At 31.9% G+C, this 19,111-nt stretch overlaps 1 protein-coding gene across 1 annotated transcript; it reads left to right on the forward strand.

Moving 5' to 3' along the window:
- The first annotated feature begins 2 nt into the window (after window positions 1-2).
- On the forward strand, window positions 3-17,374 carry LOC100377480 (WW domain-binding protein 2-like). Its single transcript, XM_002736274.4, has 8 exons — window positions 3-136; window positions 1,995-2,100; window positions 5,662-5,797; window positions 7,710-7,802; window positions 8,251-8,415; window positions 15,231-15,299; window positions 15,798-15,895; window positions 16,280-17,374. Exons 1-8 carry the CDS (start codon window positions 81-83, stop codon window positions 16,340-16,342), a joined length of 786 nt encoding a protein of 261 aa, XP_002736320.1. The 5' UTR covers window positions 3-80; the 3' UTR covers window positions 16,343-17,374.
- The last annotated feature ends 1,737 nt before the right edge of the window (window positions 17,375-19,111 follow it).

The following is a 19,111-nucleotide window of genomic DNA, read 5'->3' on the forward strand; positions in this document are numbered from 1 at the left end:
GAATACAGGTCTCAATGTTCACGAGAATTTGCGAGAATTTCTATTTCACTGACGTCATGTGAGATTTAAACAGAACCAAGATGGCGCTGAATCAATCGACTCAAGGCGATGGTGTCGTCCTGTACCAAGGCGAAAAGTAAGTTAAAATCACCGTATATCACCAAAATTGACAGGAATATTAAGCAACCGCACGAAGAATACACTGTGGTTGTTTAGGTAATAGGCGCTGAGAACTCGCGACGGAATAACGCAATCGATCATGTGACGTGACTCAAAGTCAGGTGTTTATTATTGCCACCAATCACACTTACAGTGCAGATGTTGTTATTATCGTGTCGAAGTGTAGTTCACTGTTTTGCAAACAAAATAGTAATATTGATAGTTCAGACGTAACAGTTTTTACTGGTACGCTGATATCACTAATGCTACTTTGTTAGCAAAATAGTGAGCTACAATACAATATAGCCGTATTTCCGCGGCGTTTTGGGTTCGGATATGTGCTTCGTCTGTCAGTATACACGCCAGCGTTGGTGTACAGGCCGGACCCTAACGCCGTGGTGCAAACATATTTGTAAAATGACAATAGTGTACATTTCTATACATTGGGTTGTCAAACAAAATACCTTTAGACGAAGATTACATGCATTTATTCACTTGACAGCAACTTGGACTTGTTTTCGTTTTTTACTGTAAAACCATTTACTTTCACTGACATATAATTTTACTGTTATGATGTTTTGAATATATTCACTTTGATTTAATTTAAGGAATTTGTCAAGGAAACATTGAGTTTTATTGTTATTTTAATTTAGCAGATCATTTGTGTTCAATGACGTTATTCTAATTCAGTCATGCATTATTTTATGGCTCTGTCGATGTTGACAAAGGAAAGTGTTAATAATAATAATAATTTTATTGCATTCCTTAGAAATAAATAGTTTATAGCAACAAAAATGAAATACCAACAACAAATAATGATACAAAAAAAGTGTTTGGATGTGATGCTCATTTTCTGAATAAAGCAGACATTTAAATGCATCCATAACATTTTAAACATTCCAATATTGTGCATTGAGGATTTATTAGTAAAATTAAATAAAAAAAATCTGTATGTGCTTATTTTGTCTGTCACACTCGGTGGAAATGATCAAATCAAATCAGATTGATAGGCTATATTTGAAGATGGCTGTGAACAAAAATGATAAATTTAATATTCCATTGTCTTTCCAAAGGTACTTTGTTGTTATCAAAATTTTGGTAATGTATTCAAGACTACCGGTATATTTGTCAGAAAACAAAATAATAAACACTTAAAATATTATCTTTCTGTCACCGCTTATAATCCCTTATTCCCATTATTCTCAATATCATTTGCTTTGGTATCAGAAACTAAATGATCAAATATTTTAGTCATGAAATTGGGCTCCTTCAGAATACAAAGCCCAGGAAATAATATCACAAAACTTGAACAAAAGAAATCCAATCTACAATGGTTTTCTTCAATACAGAAAATGATGAACAACAAGAATTTGTCACTAGAACCACAGAATCATGATTTGTTAACAAAAAATATAACTGAAAAAACAAAACAAAAATACTTGGATGTGTTGAATTAGAAACAATAGAATTTCAATGACATAATTTAGAACTAGTAGTCCCAATTTAGCAATAGAAAAGAAGACATATGCAACCAAAATGACCCACTGAAAATAGAATTTGCAGACAATGTGAACAGCAGGAAATAGAAGATGAACTGCACTTTGTTATGATATGCTCTCAATACACAATGTATAATTTAATGCACCAACAAATCATAGAAGAAACACAGGATAATCTACACAAATTTAATTACTTGATGACTTCAAAAGATGATGTACCTGGTAATATTTAAAGTCCTGCTTTGTAGTAAAATGCAACTTAATATACATGAATATAACAGAAATGCAATTCATGTTATGTTAATGGATGATGATGGTTTGTTTCTCTTTGGTCAGTATTTTGATGCACCAAGATGATGTGGAATTGGAATTTGATATGAAACCAATGTTGGATCACTTTAGAGGCTCAAAGAAAGGAAAGTTATATCTCACAACACAGAGAGTAAGTCATTCTCTTTTTCACTGTCAAAGCTACATCTCACAACAGAGATTAAGTCATTGTATTTTCATTGCCAAAATTATATCTCACAATATAGAGAGTGTGTCAATCTTTTTTTTCATTGTCAAAGGTTACCCCAGTACAAACAATTTTAGAAAATCATTTACCCATCACATAATTGAAATTTTGGAATTGTACAAACTAGTAAAAACATTTAAAGAACTGTGGTCACTGCAACGTAGCATATTCGGAAACGTGTACTGAGTAAATTACACTGTTTGTTTACTCAAAATTGAAATGAGCAATGACCACCATGCTTTGATGCAGATCAATTGCCACAACATACGTTGTATTGTTCTATTTTGGGTGTTGCAATAATGCATTGACTGCTTGTCATCATAAAATTAATAGCACAAGACAATGCTTTGAGTTATCAAAGAGTGATAGCAATTGTTTACTACGCTGGTAATGTGTACGCTTTTAGAACAGCAACTGTTGCTGGTATTTATTTAAATACTGCCCTTGTGTATACAACATTATGGTGGTTAGCAAATTGAATTGAAGCTTAACATATACACTGGGTGAGAAGTTAACTCATGCCTGTTGTGGTATTGTGAGTGTACACCATGAGTATGTACAGGAATTGTGTGTGTGTGGGTGACATCACCACATCATCAATGTCAATATGTTTTGCTCATTTCTACGAACAAAAAATAACTACTAATAAAAATAAAAATTATCTAAATATAGTACAATGATTCTCTTAAATTCATGCCATGATCCAGTACTTTTTCAGTCCAGTCTTATATTTTAACTTCCGTGCGTGCGTGCGTCCGGACCTGTATTTTAGAAATGCTTGGACCAATCACAATCAAACTTTACACATACATCATACATGATATTATACATATGCACACTATTTTGTTTCATGATCTGATTCATTTTTGTTCTAAAAATCATCAAAATCAAGAATTTCTCGGCTGTTTATAGATGTATTTTGTTCAATTAAACTTGGTACATACGTTGGACATTATAGGACCTTGATGCACATCTTTTTGTTTTCAGATAGGATTCAAAATGGCCGACTGGCTGCCATTTAGTTTTAGTAAATGTGGTTCTAGTGCCATATCTCTGACTTGCTGTGACTGATTTTAAATATTCATTATACATCATGTCATAGATATACATATATATTAGTTTGACGACCCTATTAAAAACGGCCGAATGATTGCCATTTTTGTGCTAAAAAATCATAAAATTTTAAATATTCATTATACATCATGTCATAGATAAACAGATACATTGGTTTGACGATCCTATTAAAAATGGCCAAATGGTGGCCATTTTTGTGCTTAAAAATCATCAAATATCAAGTATTTCTGGCATTTCTGGATGGATTTTGTTCAAACTTGGTACATACATTAGACATTACAGGTTCCTGATGCACGTTATTTTAGTTTTTAGGTCAGATCCAGAATGGCTGATTTAGTGGCCATTTTGTTCTAGAGCCATATCTCTGACATGCTTTGACCGATTATGTTCACATTTTATATATTCATTATACATGTATTCAAAATGGCTGATTTTGTTTTAATGCTGTTCCAGATACAAATGGCAATAATTGAAATGCTAAACAATCATCATAATCTTATTCCTGACATGTTTATATTCCAGCTATATTACTATAAACAAAACTATATATCTTAAATTTGATAACTACTGTACTCGCCCGCGTTAGTGCCCAGGGGCCTCAACTCAGAAAATCACGATTTTGTAGGGATGGGCGCTTACTCGAGCATCCCCTCGAAAAAGTGTGCGAATGAAAAATTTGATTCATCAAGTGACAGATTACGTCTTTGAGGGAAAATCAAATTACGAAATTAGTTAAGTCGTTATTGATTTTCACAATGAAGAAACAGAAATGATCACAAAAAATATGCACATTTCATTACAATATTAATTACGTACCACCAGAATTTACAAAATTTAAAACATTTGAGTCTGTTGGAACACAGTCGAAGTCAAAATTGTCATTTTATCTCCACTGACGAAGGTGTTGGATCGTACGCAAACTCTCGATGAAAATCACTTTCCGCCATGATGCATTTGTAGATTTGACCTGCAGCAGCGTCCTTTGACCTAATGGGTTAAGTTGGTTATTAACCAATCAGAATGCTGTGTTGTACTGACGCAATTCTTCGGAAATTCCCGAAGACTTTCCGGTAACGCAATGCGGAAGTGAATTATTGATGTTGAAGTACGATCTTTTGGAATGGTTTTTCCAAAATACTAGTAACTAGCCATTTTTGAGAGGTAAACTGAATATGGCATGAAATATTTACTGCATTTTACTTGTATTAACAGGTCATTGTCGAAGCGTAGTTTACGCACGGTTCCCGTGTTCTACGCATTCACAACATGTTCACAGCGGTTGACATCCACGGTGTATCATATAAAAACGATTACCCAAATTCGTTACGCAAGACCAAGTTTTAAATTAGTTGCATTTTGAAGGTGTGGGCACTTTGCCGAATGTGACCCCAAATATAAAAATTGTGGGGGGGGGGGGGGGCTTGCCCAGGCATGAGCGCTAACACGGTCTAGTACGGTAATGGAGACTGTGCCATGCATGGCTTGTATTTTATGTTATATAGCGCCCTCTAGTGGCAAATTCTAAATTACTCATCTACAGTTTTACAGTCTTGTATTACATGTATATCAATGGAAACTGACATTTTGTTCTTTTTATTGCTTTAATTAACATTTCATTGGTAGATGGAAGTTTTGGCAACCATTTGCCACCCAGAAGTTTTGGACACATACATTATAAATTTTATCAATTATATTTATTTACTAACAACTATGTTGCAAGCATATTTCTAATTATTTACTTGAATTGCACCAGTTAATCACCACCATTAGTAAATAAATATGAATACACCATACTTGAACATTTTTACAATTAAAACACCATTATAATTATACATGTGACATGTATTATAAACGAACATTTTAACAATTATAATTTAAATAATTAAATTAACGAGATCATTGCCTCTGATGTTCATCTGTAATTAAAGAATGACATGTTTTCCAGGTTCAATTCACACATCCACAGATTTCTTTCATTTAGCCATAACCTTGACACTTTTTAAACAATAATAATAATCATCCCATCCCTTCTGCATGTGACAAACCTTTAGCAATTCTTCACCTGTTTCAATACATTTTGTACATATATATACTTTGTACTGCTATATTGGGAAAGAGATTTTCAACATAATTAGCAGTTAGGCAGAAGTGGTCAATAACTTTAAAATTATTTCTTGTAAACCAGAGGCGATAAATAGCAAGTAAATTGTAACTCTGAAACATAAATGCCTGTACAAACATGTATGCCCAACACCTCTACATATGTGCACTACCGGTACTACTTGCATACATACATACATACATACATACATACATACATACATATACCGTATATGTGTTTGTTGATTTTTGTTGTTGTTGAGGGTCTTTATTTTAATTTTCTAACATTTTTCTAACATGTTTAATTTACAGCTGATATTTCACAATCAGAATAGAGATTTATTGGTCTCCTTTGCAATGCCATTTTACTATATGAAAGAAGTTGATATAAAGCAACCAGTATTCGGTGCCAACTATATCAAGGGTAGAATCAAGGCTCAGCCTGGAGGTAAGTGTCCTTTTTATTTGTATACCGTAAAATTCCTAATTGAGGCCGCGGCTTTAATTAAAATTCCTTTTTTCAATGGACGAATTCAGATGCGTGAAGTCTTGGTGCGGCTTTAATTAGAGCATTCACTTCGGTAACATTGGGAAATTTTTTCAAAAAACAAAGGGCAGACGGGATAATGATATGCTAATGAGATGCACAACACTCGATTGCAACTTTGTTGCGATTTTTACACAGACAAACTTGTACGCAAACGAAATTTCACACTGTATAACATACTGCACAATAAATAATATCTGCAAATAGATTTGTATGCATTTGCAGATTACGGTACTGTATACTACAATCTCTTGAATATTCGTTAGCACCACAGTCAGCTGGCGCACATCTGATATAATAAAATAAATGCGATATTTACTATATGGGGGCCGCCATCTTGAATGACGCATAAAACTAAATAAGAGACAAGTTGTGAAACGCGTTTTTCAGATTCCTACAAATCAGGACAAAAATACCAATCTTTCACAAAAAATACGGTCCGTTGGAGTTATATTAAGCCAACCGATAACAAAATTCGACCGAATTCGTCGTTTTTGTGTGGAAAAATCCCTTGCATACGAACACCTAATTACGCGAAGAACCTAGGACACTATTTGAAACCGAAATTGTCATCTAAGCGTTAGGCCGTCGCTGATTGGCTGCTGTGCTGGAATGCCAATTTTAGTAATTTAGTGATTTAAATTTTGTAATTTAGTAGCTTCTAGAATTTTGACTGATCAAAGAATTGTGTAGTATTTTGTTTTCCAAACAATGGCTTGACTCTAATTTAGGCTAAAATTAATGAAACCAAAAATGATAAACAAACAATACCTGGTGTTATGAATCTGGGAGGATCTCACAAATGATCATCTACTGCCATAGACTTGCATACATACAAAAATAAATGACTTCTCTGAGGTTCTAACAGCATTGCTTATTCAGTCATAATTTGATACAAAAAATGTTATATCTTTGGTTTGATATGAAGTACATATAAACTTCAAGTTTGTATTATTAGGAATGAATGTTTGAAGGATTCAGTCAAGAATGTCATTAGCCAATCAGAATACCGTGTGATACTGCAGACAATTTCTGAATAATTGTGATTGCACAATGCATTGCATTGAAGTGAAATTCATTATTGAAGTTGAAGTATGATCTCTTGGTGATGATTTTGTTGATTTGCACAATTTTGTGGTAACTATAGCAGTAGTATCACAGAGTTCATGAATGATCTGCAAACAGAGTGGGAGAAACAAATTCTATGCATTGCCAATGTAGGATTGGACAATTAGAAATTATCGATATACTGCAAAAACATTCAAATTTACCATATTTCAAACAGTTATTACAAAATATATTTTGTAGTCTGCAAAAAGCCATCATTTTGGCCGCCTAAGGAGATTGTCAGTCGGTGACGTCATAGTTTCAAATTGCATGCAAGGACCAATCAAATTACCGATAAAGTGTGTGATATTGATATCACATATGTTTTGCATGATACATGTGATGAGTGCACATGTCTGCTTAAACAAGACATTTTATCGTTGTTAACATGGTGTTTGGACCTTATAGTGTACATGCATGCGTCCATCTGATCAGGTTCAAAATAGCCGACTGGTGCCAATTTTGTTTCAAAGAATACAGTTTCTGATCCATATGTTCAGCATGCCTGGACCGATCAAGTTCAAATTTACACATACATCAGATCTCATGCATTTTTTTACCATCAAATCCAAAATGGCTGACTGGTGATCATTATGTTCCACAAAGCCATATCTCATACATGCCTGGACCAATCAAGTTTAAACTTCACACATACATCACACATCAGGTCATGTATATGTCATTGACAGTGTTGTTTTCATTCAAGGTGGATGGGAAGGAGCGGCTTTTTTCAAACTGACATTTAAAACTGGAGGTGCAATAGAATTAGGAGAGCGGTTAATGAAAGTAGCCAGCAAAAGTAAGTAGTTAATTTCTTGTGCTGTCAGTGGCTGTAGCAGTTTTCTTATTTAGAAAAATTAGGCCATAAAAGTCAAAACAATGTAAATTCTATATTCCATATGAGACTATATTATGTATCAGTTAATGTTGTAAGATCAAACATCACTGATCTACTATCTATAACTTATTACATGCTTTATATTGAAAAGTGTGCAGTATATTATTAACACTAACGAACATTGCCACAAGATGCTTTTGAGAATGTGTGCAGTGTTTGAAAAATGCATTAGCTACATCTGGCATTGTGTTATTAATAATTAAAAGTTGAACTACGCATGACGTGTTGCTAGGTAATTTAGTGTTTGAATGCATGAACACAGTCTTTAGTTTGATTAAACACAGTTTAACCTGCCATGTATTGGGTGTTCTTTCTGTGAACATGTATTTGTATTTCTTTTTAAATTTAGATGGTAATGTTCCGCCGGGACCAAGAATACCAGCAGCAGCAGCAAATTACCCTCCCCCAGGTGCTTATCCTCCACCCCCTATGATGATGAATGGAGGAGCACCACAACCAGCAGCATATGGGTTTGATTACAGCTATGCTTCAGCACCTCCATATCCCATGCAAGGTATGCTGTCTTTTTCTTTCTGTACAATCAGTTATCAATATTCAATGCAAAGGTTACGAGACTTACATACAGTCTCTTGTTTGTTTTTTCGTGTTTTTTCAATAAAATAAATTATATGAGTTTATAAATGCTGAAAACTGGGTTACCGTGAAGACAGCGAAACAAAAAACAGACTAGTGTCCCGTACAATTAATATTCATGCACATTTCAATGACATCACAAATAGACATAATTTTCAATATTACATACAAGTTTACATTTTTTCATAAACATCACTGATGTAGACAGCTTTCAGACCATGTCCCATTATTTTCAGTACTTGCTCTTTCATAAAGCTTCCTGTGGAGATACAATGATAACTATGGTCCAGGGATGTTCATTGAAATTTCTGTAACATTGGTAGTCCAGGCAGAAATCATGAAATCCAAGCGTGCACGGATTTTAATTAACTTGTTGAGATGAATGTTCATGAAAATTTTGACATTAACGCTGATTGGTGGAACATTATTGAGCCTTTCAATCATTGCATCATGCACTGAACTAAGACCTGTGACAGTCATCACCGGGGTCACAAGAGGGTGTCTACAAGGGTTACAAGTTGTGGTATCCCAACTTTTGTCAAGTATACACTCGCATAATGTTATTTAATTTAATTTAAAAAAACACCAAAAAACAAACAAGAGACTGTGTGCAAGTCTATGTAGATACTAATTTGAACAAAAATGTACAAATCATAAATATTCATGATTGTGCTTTCTGTTTGAATTGTTCTCTCATCCTATTCATTAACTAAAATGTACAAATCATGAATATTCATGATTGTGCTTTCTGTTTGAATTGTTCTCTCATCCTATTCATTAACTAAAATGTACAAATCATGAATATTCATGATTGTGCTTTCTGTTTGAATTGTTCTCTCATCCTATTCATTAACTAAAATGTACAAATCATGAATATTCATGATTGTGCTTTCTGTTTGAATTGTTCTCTCATCCTATTCATTAACTAAAATGTACAAATCATGAATATTCATGATTGTGCTTTCTGTTTGAATTGTTCTCTCATCCTATTCATTAACTAAAATGTACAAATCATGAATATTCATGATTGTGCTTTCTGTTTGAATTGTTCTCTCATCCTATTCATTAACTAAAATGTACAAATCATGAATATTCATGATTGTGCTTTCTGTTTGAATTGTTCTCTCATCCTTTTCATTAACTAAAATGTACAAATCATGAATATTCATGATTGTGCTTTCTGTTTGAATTGTTCTCTCATCCTTTTCATTAACTAAAATGAACAAATCATGAATATTCATGATTGTGCTTTCTGTTTGAATTGTTCTCTCATCCTATTCATTAACTAAAATGTACAAATCATGAATATTCATGATTGTGCTTTCTGTTTGAATTGTTCTCTCATCCTTTTCATTAACTAAAATGTACAAATCATGAATATTCATGATTGTGCTTTCTGTTTGAATTGTTCTCTCATCCTTTTCATTAACTAAAATGTACAAATCATGAATATTCATGATTGTGCTTTCTGTTTGAATTGTTCTCTCATCCTATTCATTAACTAAAATGTACAAATCATGAATATTCATGATTGTGCTTTCTGTTTGAATTGTTCTCTCATCCTATTCATTAACTAAAATGTACAAATCATGAATATTCATGATTGTGCTTTCTGTTTGAATTGTTCTCTCATCCTATTCATTAACTAAAATGTACAAATCATGAATATTCATGATTGTGCTTTCTGTTTGAATTGTTCTCTCATCCTTTTCATTAACTAAAATGTACAAATCATGAATATTCATGATTGTGCTTTCTGTTTGAATTGTTCTCTCATCCTATTCATTAACTAAAATGTACAAATCATGAATATTCATGATTGTGCTTTCTGTTTGAATTGTTCTCTCATCCTTTTCATTAACTAAAATGTACAAATCATGAATATTCATGATTGTGCTTTCTGTTTGAATTGTTCTCTCATCCTATTCATTAACTAAAATGTACAAATCATGAATATTCATGATTGTGCTTTCTGTTTGAATTGTTCTCTCATCCTATTCATTAACTAAAATGTACAAATCATGAATATTCATGATTGTGCTTTCTGTTTGAATTGTTCTCTCATCCTTTTCATTAACTAAAATGTACAAATCATGAATATTCATGATTGTGCTTTCTGTTTGAATTGTTCTCTCATCTTCATTAACTAAAATGTACAAATCATGAATATTCATGATTGTGCTTTCTGTTTGAATTGTTATCTCATCCTATTCATTAACTAAAATGTACAAATCATGAATATTCATGATTGTGTTTTCTGTTTGAATTGTTCTCTCATCCTTTTCATTAACTAAAATGTACAAATCATGAATATTCATGATTGTGCTTTCTGTTTGAATTGTTCTCTCATCCTTTTCATTAACTAAAATGTACAAATCATGAATATTCATGATTGTGCTTTCTGTTTGAATTGTTCTCTCATCCTATTCATTAACTAAAATGTACAAATCATGAATATTCATGATTGTGCTTTCTGTTTGAATTGTTATCTCATCCTATTCATTAACTAAAATGTACAAATCATGAATATTCATGATTGTGCTTTCTGTTTGAACTGTTCTCTCATCCTTTTCATTAACTAAAATGTACAAATCATGAATATTCATGATTGTGCTTTCTGTTTGAATTGTTCTCTCATCTTCATTAACTAAAATGAACAAATCATGAATATTCATGATTGTGCTTTCTGTTTGAATTGTTCTCTCATCCTTTTCATTAACTAAAATGTACAAATCATGAATATTCATGATTGTGCTTTCTGTTTGAATTGTTATCTCATCCTATTCATTAACTAAAATGTACAAATCATGAATATTCATGATTGTGCTTTCTGTTTGAATTGTTCTCTCATCCTTTTCATTAACTAAAATGTACAAATCATGAATATTCATGATTGTGCTTTCTGTTTGAATTGTTCTCTCATCCTTTTCATTAACTAAAATGAACAAATCATGAATATTCATGATTGTGCTTTCTGTTTGAATTGTTCTCTCATCCTATTCATTAACTAAAATGTACAAATCATGAATATTCATGATTGTGCTTTCTGTTTGAATTGTTCTCTCATCCTTTTCATTAACTAAAATGTACAAATCATGAATATTCATGATTGTGCTTTCTGTTTGAATTGTTCTCTCATCCTTTTCATTAACTAAAATGTACAAATCATGAATATTCATGATTGTGCTTTCTGTTTGAATTGTTCTCTCATCCTATTCATTAACTAAAATGTACAAATCATGAATATTCATGATTGTGCTTTCTGTTTGAATTGTTCTCTCATCCTATTCATTAACTAAAATGTACAAATCATGAATATTCATGATTGTGCTTTCTGTTTGAATTGTTCTCTCATCCTATTCATTAACTAAAATGTACAAATCATGAATATTCATGATTGTGCTTTCTGTTTGAATTGTTCTCTCATCCTTTTCATTAACTAAAATGTACAAATCATGAATATTCATGATTGTGCTTTCTGTTTGAATTGTTCTCTCATCCTATTCATTAACTAAAATGTACAAATCATGAATATTCATGATTGTGCTTTCTGTTTGAATTGTTCTCTCATCCTTTTCATTAACTAAAATGTACAAATCATGAATATTCATGATTGTGCTTTCTGTTTGAATTGTTCTCTCATCCTATTCATTAACTAAAATGTACAAATCATGAATATTCATGATTGTGCTTTCTGTTTGAATTGTTCTCTCATCCTATTCATTAACTAAAATGTACAAATCATGAATATTCATGATTGTGCTTTCTGTTTGAATTGTTCTCTCATCCTTTTCATTAACTAAAATGTACAAATCATGAATATTCATGATTGTGCTTTCTGTTTGAATTGTTCTCTCATCCTTTTCATTAACTAAAATGTACAAATCATGAATATTCATGATTGTGCTTTCTGTTTGAATTGTTATCTCATCCTATTCATTAACTAAAATGTACAAATCATGAATATTCATGATTGTGTTTTCTGTTTGAATTGTTCTCTCATCCTTTTCATTAACTAAAATGTACAAATCATGAATATTCATGATTGTGCTTTCTGTTTGAATTGTTCTCTCATCCTTTTCATTAACTAAAATGTACAAATCATGAATATTCATGATTGTGCTTTCTGTTTGAATTGTTCTCTCATCCTATTCATTAACTAAAATGTACAAATCATGAATATTCATGATTGTGCTTTCTGTTTGAATTGTTATCTCATCCTATTCATTAACTAAAATGTACAAATCATGAATATTCATGATTGTGCTTTCTGTTTGAACTGTTCTCTCATCCTTTTCATTAACTAAAATGTACAAATCATGAATATTCATGATTGTGCTTTCTGTTTGAATTGTTCTCTCATCTTCATTAACTAAAATGAACAAATCATGAATATTCATGATTGTGCTTTCTGTTTGAATTGTTCTCTCATCCTTTTCATTAACTAAAATGTACAAATCATGAATATTCATGATTGTGCTTTCTGTTTGAATTGTTATCTCATCCTATTCATTAACTAAAATGTACAAATCATGAATATTCATGATTGTGCTTTCTGTTTGAATTGTTCTCTCATCCTTTTCATTAACTAAAATGAACAAATCATGAATATTCATGATTGTGCTTTCTGTTTGAATTGTTCTCTTATCCTATTCATTAACTAAAATGAACAAATCATGAATATTCATGATTGTGCTTTCTGTTTGAATTGTTATCTCATCCTATTCATTAACTAAAATGTACAAATCATGAACATTCATGATTGTGCTTTCTGTTTGAATTGTTCTCTCATCCTATTCATTAACTAAAATGTACAAATCATGAATATTCATGATTGTGCTTTCTGTTTGAATTGTTCTCTCATCCTATTCATTAACTAAAATGTACAAATCATGAATATTCATGATTGTGCTTTCTGTTTGAATTGTTCTCTCATCCTTTTCATTAACTAAAATGTACAAATCATGAATATTCATGATTGTGCTTTCTGTTTGAATTGTTCTCTCATCCTTTTCATTAACTAAAATGTACAAATCATGAATATTCATGATTGTGCTTTCTGTTTGAATTGTTCTCTCATCCTATTCATTAACTAAAATGTACAAATCATGAATATTCATGATTGTGCTTTCTGTTTGAATTGTTCTCTCATCCTTTTCATTAACTAAAATGTACAAATCATAAATATTCATGATTGTGCTTTCTGTTTGAATTGTTATCTCATCCTATTCATTAACTAAAATGTACAAATCATGAATATTCATGATTGTGCTTTCTGTTTGAATTGTTCTCTCATCCTTTTCATTAACTAAAATGTACAAATCATGAATATTCATGATTGTGCTTTCTGTTTGAATTGTTATCTCATCCTATTCATTAACTAAAATGTACAAATCATGAATATTCATGATTGTGCTTTCTGTTTGAATTGTTCTCTCATCCTTTTCATTAACTAAAATGAACAAATCATGAATATTCATGATTGTGCTTTCTGTTTGAATTGTTCTCTTATCCTATTCATTAACTAAAATGAACAAATCATGAATATTCATGATTGTGCTTTCTGTTTGAATTGTTATCTCATCCTATTCATTAACTAAAATGTACAAATCATGAACATTCATGATTGTGCTTTCTGTTTGAATTGTTCTCTCATCCTATTCATTAACTAAAATGTACAAATCATGAATATTCATGATTGTGCTTTCTGTTTGAATTGTTCTCTCATCCTATTCATTAACTAAAATGTACAAATCATGAATATTCATGATTGTGCTTTCTGTTTGAATTGTTCTCTCATCCTTTTCATTAACTAAAATGTACAAATCATGAATATTCATGATTGTGCTTTCTGTTTGAATTGTTCTCTCATCCTTTTCATTAACTAAAATGTACAAATCATGAATATTCATGATTGTGCTTTCTGTTTGAATTGTTCTCTCATCCTATTCATTAACTAAAATGTACAAATCATGAATATTCATGATTGTGCTTTCTGTTTGAATTGTTCTCTCATCCTTTTCATTAACTAAAATGTACAAATCATAAATATTCATGATTGTGCTTTCTGTTTGAATTGTTATCTCATCCTATTCATTAACTAAAATGTACAAATCATGAACATTCATGATTGTGCTTTCTGTTTGAATTGTTCTCTCATCCTATTCATTAACTAAAATGTACAAATCATGAATATTCATGATTGTGCTTTCTGTTTGAATTGTTCTCTCATCCTTTTCATTAACTAAAATGTACAAATCATAAATATTCATGATTGTGCTTTCTGTTTGAATTGTTATCTCATCCTATTCATTAACTAAAATGTACAAATCATGAACATTCATGATTGTGCTTTCTGTTTGAATTGTTCTCTCATCCTATTCATTAACTAAAATGTACAAATCATGAATATTCATGATTGTGCTTTCTGTTTGAATTGTTCTCTCATCCTTTTCATTAACTAAAATGTACAAATCATGAATATTCATGATTGTGCTTTCTGTTTGAATTGTTATCTCATCCTATTCATTAACTAAAATGTACAAATCATGAATATTCATGATTGTGCTTTCTGTTTGAATTGTTCTCTCATCCTTTTCATTAACTAAAATGTACAAATCATGAATATTCATGATTGTGCTTTCTGTTTGAAAGTTAATGCATGTGTCTTGCCCACAATCCTACTAATAATAGGTGATTGCTGTCATGTTTAATGAATAGTTTGTATTTCAACAGATCAGTCTCCTGAGGCACCACCGCCTTATTCATCAGTTGCCCCCACTGCACCTCCAGTGTCGGAAGCAGGTATGTAAGGTCACTTCTCATTGGAAATCTTGCAAATTTGATTAGCTCTTCTGTCATTTAAGATGACATAGCAGAGCTGTTCATGTAGGTGATTGTCTGTCAATTCTGTTTGCCTAGAATTCTACTATTATCCCTTTGAATGCCAGAGGCACCCACGAAATAAACTTTTTAAAAAATTCCCATATTTTTACAAAATGTTTGACCAAGACCCGTTGCCCATGGAATTTTTTTTTCAAATATGTAAAATGTTTTACTAAAATGCTGGTGAAAATTTTAAATTGAATAAAAACCAAAGTTATACTCATTTCAGAAGCGGCTAGTATAATGTGATGGAAAATATCACAATAATAGTTAGCCAGCTTTCACCTGAATTACAGAAATTTAGGTTGTGTTATTTTACTGCTGTTTTCAGTCTTTGCTTACACATTAATGAGAACTTATATTATTTTTTATCTCAATAAATAACAAAACATGATATACTATATTATTTACCCATAGATGCCAAAGCCAGAGAAGCCATGTCTAATGGTGGTACTGCCTATTACAGCCCTACAAACCCACAGAATGTTTACATGCCACCTGCACCACCACAACAGGTAAGGCATGCACAACTATGGTACATGAAATATCATCCCTGATCTAGTGAATGAAATATTGATATCAAATGTGTGTTTGAACAGTTTGCAAAGAAACACAAATCTTGTGACAGTACTGTTTTCACTATGTAAATGCCTTACACAATATCTTCTTCTCATCTAATATGGCACTTACTGTGGGGGATTGTTAAAATAATGCAGACTAAAAGGTCAATGTTTAAATTAAGGGTTATCCATTAATTCTGACAGCAACTGAAACTGCATTACCTCTGACAATGTCCAGTATAATACTGATTAGTATTGTGATTCATATGAGTTGTGTTGTTACAAGTGTGACAGTAAAGCAATGCAATAATATGCCATATATTTGTATTTGTTTCCTAGGCGACAGCACCACCACCGCCGTATTCAACAGCTCACAATCCAGAAGACAAGAAAAACCAGTGAATTTGTGGAAAGAGTTTTCATCAGCATTTACAGACACTTTGATGTTCTTTGTCTATCCTGCCATTGCTGGTCTAATAGGATAAACAAATATACAGGACTATGTGCAAAAAGCGGTCTATGCCATTCATGATTTAATGACAAGTGTTCATGATGGCTCGAACTAATTATTAAATTGTCAATTGTTTAATTTCTATAATTACCACTCCACTGCTAGTCTGTTGAATTATTGTCTGTAGAAATTTGGAGTTCAGTTAACCTTGCGTATGGTGCATGATAATTGTAATACGTTTTCTCTGTGGTTGCCACCAGTGTCTTTTTTTCTTATCTACAGTTAATTTGCAAAACAAGCTACAAAATATATTATTTAACAATAGATAATACATTGTATATAGCCTAATAGTTGGTTTGGCTGCTCCTTAACATTGCATTCAGTATTCCAGACAACGAATATGATTTACTCTCGACATGGAAAATTCTTTGAGAAAACTGATTATGTAAATTGTTATTGAGTAAATGTACATAATGTATCCATTATAAACAATGTAGACCGGGCTAAAAAACACACCTTTAGGTTTGTTAACATCAAACATTATTTTGATTGTGTTCTCATTATAAAAACATGGTAAGACGAAGACATAGTAAAAACTGTGCACTAATAATCTTGCAATCCCAATTACCTGCAATCTTTCGTTGAGTTATTTACAGCATGGTAGCTGATGGATTTCTCAAATCATAGTTTTAGAACAATTCAACAATCTATGTGTAATGTGCCTCTAGATTGGGATTGTTTTAGTCACAGTCCCTCTATAGAGGGACTGTGTTTTAGTGTATATTTTTGTGTGGTGGAGTTGATGTAATTGGTATTGATTGGCTAATATATCAATATTTGCATGTTTTGCTCTTTATAACTAGCACTTTTTTTAATGATATTAAAAAAAAAAAACTATTGTACATATTATATTAATTAAAGAGCAAAGTATCTGTATGGAAGTAAAAAAATGCATCTAATGTAATATACATGCTGTAAAGATATTCAAGCTGCGTCTGTTATTGTGTTTGCTGAAGTATCTGGTAAAATGAAGCATGATTCTAAAGGTGAGAGACTTGGTGGCATAGGAAACATTCACCATAGTGACCACGTTCCTTCCTTCTCAATACCCCCACATGTTTTTTGGTAGATTCATCCCAAAAGCCATTGATACCTATCCTTAGGGACGGAGCTACATGACAGAACGTTCTACATTGCTAAGACGCACACCATTGATGGATGGATTTCGTTCAAACTTGGTTACATATATTAGAAATTACAGGTTCCTGATGCACATCATTTATTTTTCAGATCGGATTCAAAATGGCTGTCTGGCGGCCATTTTGTTTTAATGAATGGGCTTCTAGACCCATATCTCCGACTTGTTTTGACTGATTATATTCAAATTTTAAATATTCATTATACATCATGTCATAGATAAACAGGTATATTGGTTTGAGTATCCTATTCAAAATGGCTGAATGGTGGTCATTTTTATGCTAAAAAAAATCATCAAATATCTAGCATTTCTGGCATTTATGGATGGATTTCGTTCAAACTTGGTACATACATTAGACATTACGGGTCTCTGATGCACGTCTTTTTATTTTTCAGATTGGATTCAAAATAGCTGACTGGCAGCCATTTTGTTTTAATGATTGGGCTTCGAGAGCCATATCTCTTAAAAGCTTTGACTGATTATATTCAAATTTTATATGTTCATTATACATCATGTTATATATATACATGTATTCAAAATGGCTGATTTTGAATGCTGTTCCAGAGCAATATCTCTCAATATGAACAAATATTTGTTTGACGATCAGATACAAATGTCAATAATTTTATTGTTAAAAAAAAATAATATTCCTGACATGGTTATATTCCAGCTATATTACTATAAACAAAACTATATATCTTAAATTTTATAACTAACTGGGACTGTGCCATGCATGGCTTGTTTAGCTCTAGATGTTTGTGGGTTTAAAACGACTTGGCCCACGGCACTCGTCACTGGCTAAAAGATTGTAAGAGTACAAAAAATGGCATTGGAGAGTAAAGTTTTGATTTAAAATCTCTCAGTTGAGTCTCAGTTCACAGTTGCATCAAGTCCCACATGGGCACCAGTGTTAGGATATAGATCCTAGTACTTGTAAAGTAAGCTATTTCGCCAGATTACCAGTCTGAGAGTTTAGTGGCACATCTGGAATGCTGCTTATTTCTGAATTGGAGCAAATTTGGATGGTTATGCCCATTGATTTCATTCAATACTCTAATATCGAATGATAGTAAGGTAAGTATGAGTTTAAAATTATCCTCAGGAGAAATTGAAGATTTGGAGTAATTTGACTAAATTTTTCATGTACACAATAAAGAGCACTGAATGTAGAAAACACACAAAATAAATTTTAATCAAAAATATTATATGAACATGGGTCTTCTCAATATAAACCAGAAAACAATAAAAATGCCACTTGAGAAGATAAAGTGTATTTTCCTTGGTATTAGGTAAATAATTTTTTTTTGAAGATGTATAAGGTCAGAATGACATCAAAGTAGGTTCAATACTTGGCTGTAACAATAATTACAACTAAAAACACTCAGAATTTGCATTGATGTGAAGGGGGCACTTCATTATGGTGTCTGCAAAAAACCTTGTATCTGGTTAGAGTTAATATTGCTAAAGAGCCCTCGTATGACCATAACTGCATTATCCATTCTCGCATACTAAACACAACAGA

The sequence above is a fragment of the Saccoglossus kowalevskii genome, chromosome 8 (assembly GCF_978046115.1).
Source record: "Saccoglossus kowalevskii chromosome 8, keSacKowa6.1, whole genome shotgun sequence".
In the NCBI taxonomy this organism is placed as follows: Eukaryota; Metazoa; Hemichordata; class Enteropneusta; family Harrimaniidae; genus Saccoglossus; species Saccoglossus kowalevskii.

Coding starts and splice junctions, on each gene's coding strand:
- LOC100377480 (XM_002736274.4), top strand. CDS start 81: ATGGCGCTGAATCAATCGACTCAAGGCGATGGTGTCGTCCTGTACCAA. Junction 137..1,994: donor GTCCTGTACCAAGGCGAAAA/GTAAGTTAAAAT, acceptor CTCTTTGGTCAG/TATTTTGATGCACCAAGATG. Junction 15,896..16,279: donor CACCTGCACCACCACAACAG/GTAAGGCATGCA, acceptor TTTGTTTCCTAG/GCGACAGCACCACCACCGCC.